Source organism: Rhincodon typus, chromosome 18 (assembly GCF_021869965.1).
Source record: "Rhincodon typus isolate 14 chromosome 18, sRhiTyp1.1, whole genome shotgun sequence".
Taxonomy (NCBI): domain Eukaryota; kingdom Metazoa; phylum Chordata; class Chondrichthyes; order Orectolobiformes; family Rhincodontidae; genus Rhincodon; species Rhincodon typus.
Window position 1 is genome coordinate 34,871,013 of NC_063349.1, and position 10,522 is coordinate 34,881,534.

The window sequence follows — 10,522 nt, forward strand, 5'->3', positions numbered from 1 at the left end:
AGGAATGACAAGATTCAGCAAAATTCACGTGGAAGCATTCAGAATCAGACTGCAAGTGCTGTTAAAACACTGGCTCCTTTATTCTTCTTCTAAACTTCCGGTACTGGTACATATATGACTATGGTGGCCTTAAGTTGGAAAAATGCACAATGCAATTTTCAACATTTTCCATCCCTAATTGATCTTGATACTTCTGAGCTGGTTTCTTGAGCTATCGCAGCCCATCTAGTGTTGGTGTATTTGTTCTGAATGATGCAGGACTTCTTTAATGATGCTGCAGTCACAAACTTTCAAAGAACTGCAAAGTATTCTATTACATTTCCAACTTGTGTCTTGTAGGTGCTGAAGAGGCTTTGTGGAGCAAATAAGTGAGCTATTTGTCATAGAATGTGGAGGTCCTAACCTGGTCTAGTAGCCATGCTGTTTATATGGTGCATCCACTTGAATTTCTTGATTAATGATGGCTCCTAGAGACTTGATCATGATGGTTATCACTGGAAGATGACGAGGGCCTCTCTTCTTTGAGATAGCCATTACCTGGCAGTAATGTAATATGTATGTTATTTAATACTGGCCCAAGCTTTGATGCATTTTGACATGGAATGCTTCATTATTTCAGAAACCACAAATAGAGCTGACCACTTGCGACTAGAAAACAACCCACTTCTCATTTCATGATCAAAGAAAGGCCATCAATGAAGCAGTTGAAAATAGTTAATTTGTTATCAATGTCCTGGGGCTGAAATGATGACATACAACAATCACAACCATCTTTCTTTGTGCTTGGTGTAATTTCTTCTTGATACCCATTGAATTTAGTCTTTCCAGGATTCCTTGGTACCACATTGAATTGAATGCTTCCTTGATGTTGAGGAAAGTCATTCTCACTCTAACTCTGGAGTTCAGCTCTGATGTCCATGTTTGAATTAAAGCTGCAATGAAGGCTGAGCCTGAGTGGTGCTAGTGAAAGCCAAGCTAGGCAACTGTGTGCATGTTACTGCTAAGTATGTGCAGCTTGGCAGGCCTGTTGACAATTGCTGTCAGCTCTGCTAACAATTGGGAATAGGCTGATTCTAACTGAGGACTGGACAACTTTCTTCAATTTTTGGTAGATAGCAAGGAATTGCACTTGAATACCTTTGGAATAGTGTGAAACAAAATGGCTGAAGCCTAGGATCTGTGGTGGTGGGAACTTCAGGGGGAGGTTAAGAAGGATAATCATTCAGAACTTTTGGCTGAATATGGTTGCAATTATCATTCAAACTATTGAAAGGTAGAGACTCGAACCATCATAACCTATGATATCTCTTTACAGATGATGGCCTACCCATGAAAATATTTTTCTGTTTTATTTCAGACTTCCAGTATATGCAGTTTTTTTTATTTTTACTGGGTAGGTTTCTGCTATAATTTCTAACAGATCATGATTATTGTTCTAAAATGAAGGTATACTTCATTGCACTCATTTTGAACCAAAGCTGTTTCATCTAAGAACATCAATCAATACTAACTTGCAAGTAAATATCATCCTTAGCATAAAGAAACAATGAGAACTGGGCAGATGGCTGAGAAATGATAGTATGCTTGCCAAATTTAGAAAGGCAAGGGAGGTTTGAGGTGGGTGAGTAATTGGAGAGAATGATGGTTCAACATGTTTCTTTTTATGATAGAGGCAATGACAGTGACTTTAAAAGGCAAGGTTACAGTAGTGGAAAACAAATCGAGGCTTCAACAATATTGGCAAACACAAAGGCGAAAAGTAATTAGGTGGTGCTGCATTCAGTATGGGGAAACTGAGAGCAGGAGCTGTGTATTATTGAAGTGTTTGCAAAGGGTGTGGAAAGGAAACAGAGAGAAGCAGAGTGATGGAGGCTTAGGTGGTGGTGTTGTGGGAGTGGGGTTTGGGAGTACGTAAGGGGAGTGATCAATGAAAGGAGCTGTGAAAGGCTTAAGGTGACAGATAAGGAGGCATAGTGGCAACAATTTTAGAGGTGAAGGAATCTAGGAAGTCTCATCATTGGTACAGAAGATTAGAAAGGAGGGGACACAAACTGTTTTGTTGGCATTGGTCCTTAATTAAGGCATAAAGTGCCACTGATTATGTCTGTATTGATTCTGCCATGACTTCTGCACCACTTCGTCCTTTGACAGACCTTCTAAAGCAAAATGTGTTGAGTTCAACCTTTTCGTTGAATGAAAATAGACCTTAGAAGAAAACGACCTGCAACCCTTTCGCAGTTTGCTGAAGAATTCCAGAGCCTGTTATAGTAGCACCATTAGATGGACACGCTGCCTTTCAAAGATCAATGGCAGGGATAATCAACAATTTGCTTTTGTAAGTCCGCCTGGGGGCTCTGTGACCTTTCTGCAATCGGTTGATTGGGTTATGTGATAAACCCTTAAATACGAAATATTCATGCTTTTTGTTTAGTTACAAGGTAAAGCAGTGGGTGGTGTGTATTGCAAGGGATCAGACTAGAAAATTACTATTGGAGGGCAATGTTTCAAAATAATAAAGGCAGTTTCTGAATAGTTCTTTTTTAGGTAGTAAAAAGCTGACTAAATGATCTGATATCGTGCGCAATCAATTTGCACACTCAGCAAAATATTCGGCATATTACCTGGAAGAAAGCGGAAACTTGATGAGTAAATGATAGACGTCATAAGGTCACTCAGGGAAATTTTCGTACTGTCAATGAAAGGTATATAAACAATGCAAGCAGGTGTAAAGATTCAGAAAATTAAGTGCTGCGTACAACTTGGTAGCAGTGCGATATCAGTCAGCCTCATCTTAACCGTAATTAAGGTGAAAAGTAAAACCGTTTTGATTTGCAAGTGCACCAGATCTGTCTGATAATTGCCTTCATGATGTACTCCCTCCAGGGTTTAGCAGTACTGGCACTTAGCTATTTTGCTATCATGGCCAATTGTGCGCCGCGTTTGAAATCAAAGCGCTCCAACATGGTTTGCCGAGTGGAAGAACAATTGCTACGATATATGAGACACAAATTCCACGCTCTGTCTGACGAGGTGAGAAAAAGACTAGTAACTTTCAATCTATTCCATGCAAACTACATGGAGTTTTTAATAACATTAGTTCAAATGTATCATTTTCACAGGCTCAAAAAATCGACACGGATACTGACACAAGACTGATAGGAAGGGATCTATTTCAAGGACTCCGGGTAAAACTTTTGCCTGATGCTATTTTCTTCAAGCTGACTGAATGCAAGTTGGTTAGCATGGAAGGTTTTTATTCGGAGAATAAATCAAATGTGGATGGTTTATTTTGCAGGGGCAGGGTAAATGTTACGTGCTTAAAGAGGTGATTGATTTCTACCTGGGAAACGTCCTAGCACCTGAGGAGCTACACACCAAATATTCACATCTAAAGGAGATCAAAGAGTTTCTGGCTCTTCTGATTAAACGGCACATGTCCGATTGCGTAAGCATTTCCTTTTCTGAGTTAATTTTGTAGAAGATGCACTGGAGGCTAAAGCACACAAAACCAGAAAGTGCTGCAGAAATTCAACAGGTCTGGCAGCATCTGTAGAGAGAGGAACAACAGTAACTTTCGAGACCAGTGACCTATCTTGGAAATGAGGGCAGCTAGGAAAAGGTGGTGTTTATATCCCCCACTTCTAGCTGAAGGGTCACTGGGCTCAAAAGCTTAACCGTGCTTTCTCTCCACAAATGCTGCCAGACCTGTTGAGTTTCTCCAGCAATTTCCGTGTTTGTTTCAGATTGACAGAGTCAGCAGTTCTTTGTTTTAGCATACGCACTGGATGCTGTCAGCTTCTTCAACAGACACTAGAAGAAATGGGTAGCCTTATAACACTCCATTTGAAGGATAAAACGTTAAGACCAACTACAGCAAAAAAATAGTCCTTTCTGCTGACAATTTGCTAAAGGTTTGTAATTCATTTACTCGTGTACTTTTTTTTAGAATACAGAAGACAGAACTCAAGCAAACCATAACATTAACCTACTGAAACAGAAACTGAACCAGGTAACGTTTGAAGCAAATTGACCTCACTTTTCATGTTTTTGGCTTAATCTAATCATGAAGATGCTACTTGTAATATATTTCACCAATCCTGTTAATCATTTCTATAAAACTGATTCCTTGTCTTTTACAGCCATTACTCTTAAGCAAAAGTTGAAAATGCTGAAGATATTCAGCAGATCAGGCAGGATGATCCTCAGGTGCTGCCTGACCTGCTGAGTATTTCCGCTATTTTCTCTTTTCTTTTACACTAATTTAATCTCAAAGTAATCACACATCTAAGGCTGAGTCAAACAGAATTGATCTGACTAGAGTTCAGCTGCATGACACTCAGTTGTTTGCATATTTACCAATGAATTGCATTGATTGACTGTTATTTTTGCTAATGTTTTTCCAGCTCAGTGAGAAGGGAGTAGCCAAGGTCATTGGAGAGCTATTCATGCTGCTTCAGGAGATTGGAAAGCATTGTTCAGCACCACCCACGAATGAACCTGGTCACTAGAGGAAATCAGTAGCTGATGAATAATGGAGCCCTGTCAGGGCGGTTGAATATCTGTTATAGTTATCTAAGGACATCTTTTCTTAACTTAACAACAAAGAATATTTATTTCTGATGTATTTATTGTGTATAATTTTATACACATCATTGTATTTACTTACAGTAAACTATGTGTAGCAATCAGCATTGCTAAGTGACATTTGTTACATGACATTGTTCTAAGTGGCATAAAATTTAAGATTGTATCTTTAATTTTTAAAAAATAAATATTTTTAATAACACAGAGCATATGATCAGTTCATTTTTTGCAGTTTATGTAGTAAAAGTGTTTTCTGTACAAAATGTTCTCTATCCAGCTTAGCATGGTATAACATAAAGCATTGTTATTGCAAACTCCAAACTTATTCCTATGTTGAAAGGTCTAGTGCCTAACTTGCAAATAAAACAAATAATTAGGGCAAAAGATGAACTAAAATACACTTGCTCCTTTAAAATTGAAAATCACAGTAATATTAAAGTTTAGTTGAATGTAGAAATATTCTCATTCATTTAGTTGATGAGTTTAATGGAAAATAATCTTCAAGCCATTCCCCATCCTAACTTGGAAATATATCACTATTCCTTCATTGTTGTTGGTTCAAAATCCTGCAATTCCCTCCCTAATGGTATTGTGAGTCAACAGCAGGTGGAGTGCAGTGGTTGAAGAAAGTAGCTCACCACCACCTTTTCAAGGGCAATAAACGGTGGCCAGCCAGAGATGCCCACATTCCACAAATTTAAAAAAAATCTGATTGAGATCATAGCTGCTAAAACACCAATTTATGTCAAACATGTAGCCTTCAGAAAATGGTTCATATCTTGTATGCCAAAACAAACTGATGAAAATGTGCAAAACAAATTAGGAAAACATATATTTAACTGATCCTGCACTTTCATTATTTCCTTTTATTTGTTTAAATGCACTGAGTAAACTGGGAGTCTTTAAAACATGATTCCTTTTTTAGTACAAATAATTTGTAATCATGCAAACAAATGTTAGTCAGAATTTTTAAAAGGTGCCAGGCATTTTTTTGTTTTAGTTTGATTATTTAAAAACTATCTTCCGTCACTACAACACAAATAACTGATAATATTGTATACAATGTTTGCCTTAGATTGGATTTCAGAAATGCAGACTGTTTTCACCACTTGTACCTGTAAGTATACATACACATAAAAATCATACTGAAAACTTGGAATAAAATAATGAGACAGAACACTCAGAGGTATTGGAATCATAAATCAAAGAAACATTCCAACAATGATGACATAAAATATGATATGATTAAAACTCACAATTTGATTTTACATTGTCAGATCACACACAAATGACATAGATCTCAACTTATATTCATTCACATACACATAAAGAAAATGGGAAATCGAAAGTAGATCAAATATTTTATTGTATCATATAACAAAGAGATTTTAAAACATTTAAATGACAATTTCCATTATAAAGTATTGGGCAATTCTTTTTATAAATGATTCAAAATGAAAGTCTAAGTTGTGCAGCTATGTAGTTGCCCATCATGTGCACAATGTCAATTGAGATGATTCTCAATGATGCAGACTATGTCCTTTTAAGAAATGTTCTTTCAGAGAATTTTGAGTGGGTAATTAATGACTAAAACTAAAATAAAAAAAAAGTAGTACTTGATTTTGAACTTTATTGTTCCACGTTTTTCAATTGGAGAATGTACTTACATACAAACCCAACCCTTGCAACCATGATCAAACTGAGAATTATTAAGCTACTTTAATCACCTTTCACATTGGTTATTGATGTTGAATGGGGAAATTCAATGCTTCTAAAGAATCTAATTTCAGAAAGCACTTGTCAAAATATCAAACAGAAGATTAAAGAGTATGGAATTAGTGGTAGAGTAGAAAATTTGATTGAAAGCTAATTAGAAGAATGGAAACAGAATTACAGAAAAAGGCAGTTTCTCAGTGGTTGGAAGCTGTGGTTTCAAAAGGGTTTGTTCTGTAGCTACTTCTCTTCACTATGCATGTTAACAATTCCAATACAGGGATAAAGGGATTCATGTCCAATCTGCCAGGCAATATGAAAATAACAGGTGGACCAAATAATTCAGAGGACCAAAGGATGTTGCAAAGGGATAAGCAAACACCGTCTCAATTTAATTTCTAATTTGAAAGATAGATGCCCTGGCAATGCAGTATTCTCATACTGTCATTGTTTTAGTTCCATGAGAACTAAAATACCAACACGAGATTAGGTACAGTTGCTGGAGTGGAGCTTGTGCTCAAGGTTTTCTGGTTCAGGTATTAAGAACAAACATTGCTGTCAAGCTCAAGTCATATCTGATATAAATTGCATGAGTAAGTGAATACATTTAACAATATTTTGTAATAGTTTCTAAGATATTTCTCTCTTGTATTGTCTTGGTTCTTAAGTCTTCCTTGTGGGCTCTATATATTTACTTTGGATTCCAGAGATTTAATTCCATTTCTGAATTTTCATCAGCTTTTCCATTTTCTATGGAGTTTTAGAAGTAAATATAGTAGCCAATTTCTGATCAATTAATTAAACTATTAATTATGATATAACAAAGTTGTTGATTATTTGAATTATTAATGGACAGTTTTATACCATCAAATAAATTGCTGAAAGTCAGTAAAAGAAAAAAATTATTAGAGTGAATGGACGACTGAAAAGTTTGGAAAAACTGGAGTCCTCATTTAAATTAACATCCAGCAAATGTGTCACTTCATTGCTTGATCTGCTAAACCAGTTATTCATTGAAACAAACCCTGGATTAAACAATTTACCACACACAAACCTCATGATGATACATTTTAGAAGATGCACCCACTTATGGAGACAGAAGGTCAATTCAAATAAAACAGCTCATAAAGCAACTTGCTTAGTAATACCTGAAGTAGTCAGGGTAACAGACCATGTCCATCTTAAAAACATTTTGTAAAAGTTGGTGAGTCAAAGTGTTCAGAACACTGCTTCTTACAAAATGGCAGTGGACTCACTACTGTCTCAATGCTTTTATTAAACAGGTCGATCTATTAACAATCAGGATTCTGTTGACAGCTATTCTGGTTAGTATAGGGGCAACACAGCAAGCAGTAAGGCTTCAACATACAGTGTTGAAAGATTCATCTCTTTATAAGAGACATCAACTGCTTTTAGGTAAGTAAATTTGAAATTAGTTTACTGTGCCAGCATAATGATCAGAATGAATTGGTGCCACAGGATGAGATTGTTCTGTGTATAAAATAAATTAAATGTGAAATTTTCTGGAGTGCATATATTCTGTGTATGATTCAATTCCAAAGAATTTAAAAACATTAAACAACAACATGCTTTGTAGAGGCTGTACACAATTTTGTTTGCAGAGTTATAGAAACAATATATTGAAAACATTGAGAAGAACTTTATATACCAGGAACCCATGGATTATGAATAAGCAAAACCTTGTATTTTAGTGGCCTATAGAAATAATTATGCTATTTAATTGATGGCTCAATTTATCATGAATGGAACTATCTACAGTGTAACATATAGTGATAATTAAGAAAGGAAAAACCAGAATATTACAGATCTGTCATCAACTTAACATCATGTTAGGAGCAGTTATTGGATTCCAACAGCAGATGAGAGTATTTGGACAAGATTGAACTAGCTAACTATCCTGGTTGAACTTTTTGAGGAGGTCACCAGTGATCTGTGTAATGTTGTATGGCTGTTGTCTATTTGAACTTCCGTAGGCATTTAGGAAATTTCCGAACAAATTATTAAGAAAAATTAAACTGCACATAATTGGATGTAACCTTTCAACTTGGATTGGTAATTTGTTGCAAGAATACAGGATAAGGAGCATTTTAGCTTTCATTAGATGTGACAACTTATGTTCCCAAGGATTTATACTGAAGCATCATTTTGTCATCTTATACAAAAATTAGTTGGATGAACGAATAAGGAGTTTTCTACCGAACTACTCTGTTAAGAGTCACAGGGAGTCACAAGAGAACATTGACGACGTAAGAAAATGATCAAACTATGGCAGAGTTCAGAGTTGGAAATTGAGAGATAATCCACCAATGATTCAAGAAGAATAAATTAGAATATTGAGAGATTTGTATTTGTGGTGGAGTGAATGGATTTAGGTATTTATGCACAAATTGCTCAAAGCTTGTAAACAGATCAAAAAAAGGTACTCAAAAAGACAATGTAACTTTATTCCAGGGAGTTGGGATACAAACAAGTGACATTTCAGATTTTTATTTCTTAGTCAAGCCTGATCTGCAGAACTGCATTCAATCTGGAAAGGAAAGTTGCACTGTGTTTGGGAGGCAGATGGTGCATTCACTAGAATGGCACTACAGCTTAAAGGGCTAAATAGTGAAGATACATTGCACAAATGTGGTCTATATTCCTTTCAGTATAGAAAGCGGACTGAATGCATTTTTCCACAGGAGGCAGCAGAAATCTAAAATCCTCTCCCAGAAAGTCAATTGAACCTTTGAGATTGTGATTGATTGATTTTTGTTGGGCAACGATATCAAGCAATATGAAGAAATACAGCTTTACCACATACACTAAGCTGAATGACTGTTTCTGATCCTACTTTTGTATGTTTTCTAAAAATACTGGTGAATAATTATTCACTAGTTCCCAAATGAGCACTTAGTGAACAATCACATATCCATAAACTTTGTTGCGTGAACAGGCTAGATAGTGAATGGCCTTCCTTGCAGCTCAACATTTAATATTCTGCTTTTATCAGATTTCTTCACATCGGCATTGACTTAATAAAGTTGTATGCAGAGGAGTAGGGGGAGAAAGTGAGTCAACCTTATCTGTTTTCAAGGAATTCCAAATATCTGGCTCAATAGTAGCATTGCCACTAGAGGCCAGAGAATATATCATTCCAGCGTCACCTTACTCAAGGTTGGTGAGTGGTGAAGCCAGTGCGCATTAATAGGAGAGGTTATAGAAGGTAGGAGTTAGACATTGAAATATACAATAACTTTTAACAAGGGCGACCATTTATTGTACAAATGTTTACTCAATAATTTCTAGTTGTCTTTTCACAAATAGTTCTTTTTGAACAAATATATGGCATTAGTTATTTTATGAAACACAGTGCAGCTTTCAAAGCAATGGACTAAATGTGTAAAATGCACCTAACACTGCTAACGTATGCATTAACTGGTCGAATATGAAAACAAATTAAATATCTGCAAATATCTGATTTTGCTGATATGCAGCAAAGGTTGCTAAATTATAATCTGAGAAACTGGTATTCTGGTTTTATTTCATGTTGTGCAGTTAAAAGATAATAAATGCCATAATACCATCAAAAATTAGTACAGGATAAATGTGGGTTAGGTGGTGCCCAAGTGTGGTAACTGGGGCAACAAACTAAGTCATTTATCATGTGTATCAAAAGGGCAAAATATTTCAAAATTATTTACCAGATAACAAGATGAGGCATTCCACTCCCGTACATCTCAGTTGTCCTTGTTTTTCAAGGACCGTAACTTTCCCCCCTCAAGAACACCCTCAACCGTGTCTCCCACATCTCCCGCAACTCATCCCTCACACCCCGTCCACGCAATAAGAACCAAAAAAGAATCCCCCTCATCCTCACGTACCACCCCACCAACCTCCGGATCCAACGCATCATCCTCCGACACTTCCGCCATCTGCAATCTGACCCCACCACCAAAGACATCTTTCCCTCCCCACCCTTATCTGCTTTCCGGAGGGACCACTCTCTCCGTGACTCCCTTGTCCGCTCCACACTCCCCTCCAGCCCCACCACACCCGGCACTTTTCGTTGCAACCACAGGAAGTGCTACACCTGCCCCCATACCTCCTCCCTCACCCCCATCCCAGGCCCCAAGAAGACTTTCCACATCAAGCAGATGTTCACCTGCACATCTGCCAATGTGGTATACTGCATCCGCTGTACCCGGTGTGGCTTCCTCTACAT

The 10,522-nt window shown here is 36.9% G+C and overlaps 1 protein-coding gene across 1 annotated transcript; it reads left to right on the top strand.

Annotated features, from left to right (window-relative positions):
* Window positions 1-2,865: 2,865 nt before the first annotated feature.
* LOC109928153 (interleukin-22) lies at window positions 2,866-4,508 on the top strand. The gene is made up of 5 exons (XM_020528159.2): window positions 2,866-3,030; window positions 3,120-3,185; window positions 3,296-3,445; window positions 3,947-4,009; window positions 4,404-4,508. The coding sequence occupies exons 1-5, from the start codon at window positions 2,866-2,868 to the stop codon at window positions 4,506-4,508; spliced, it is 549 nt and encodes a 182-aa protein (XP_020383748.2).
* Window positions 4,509-10,522: the final 6,014 nt, after the last annotated feature.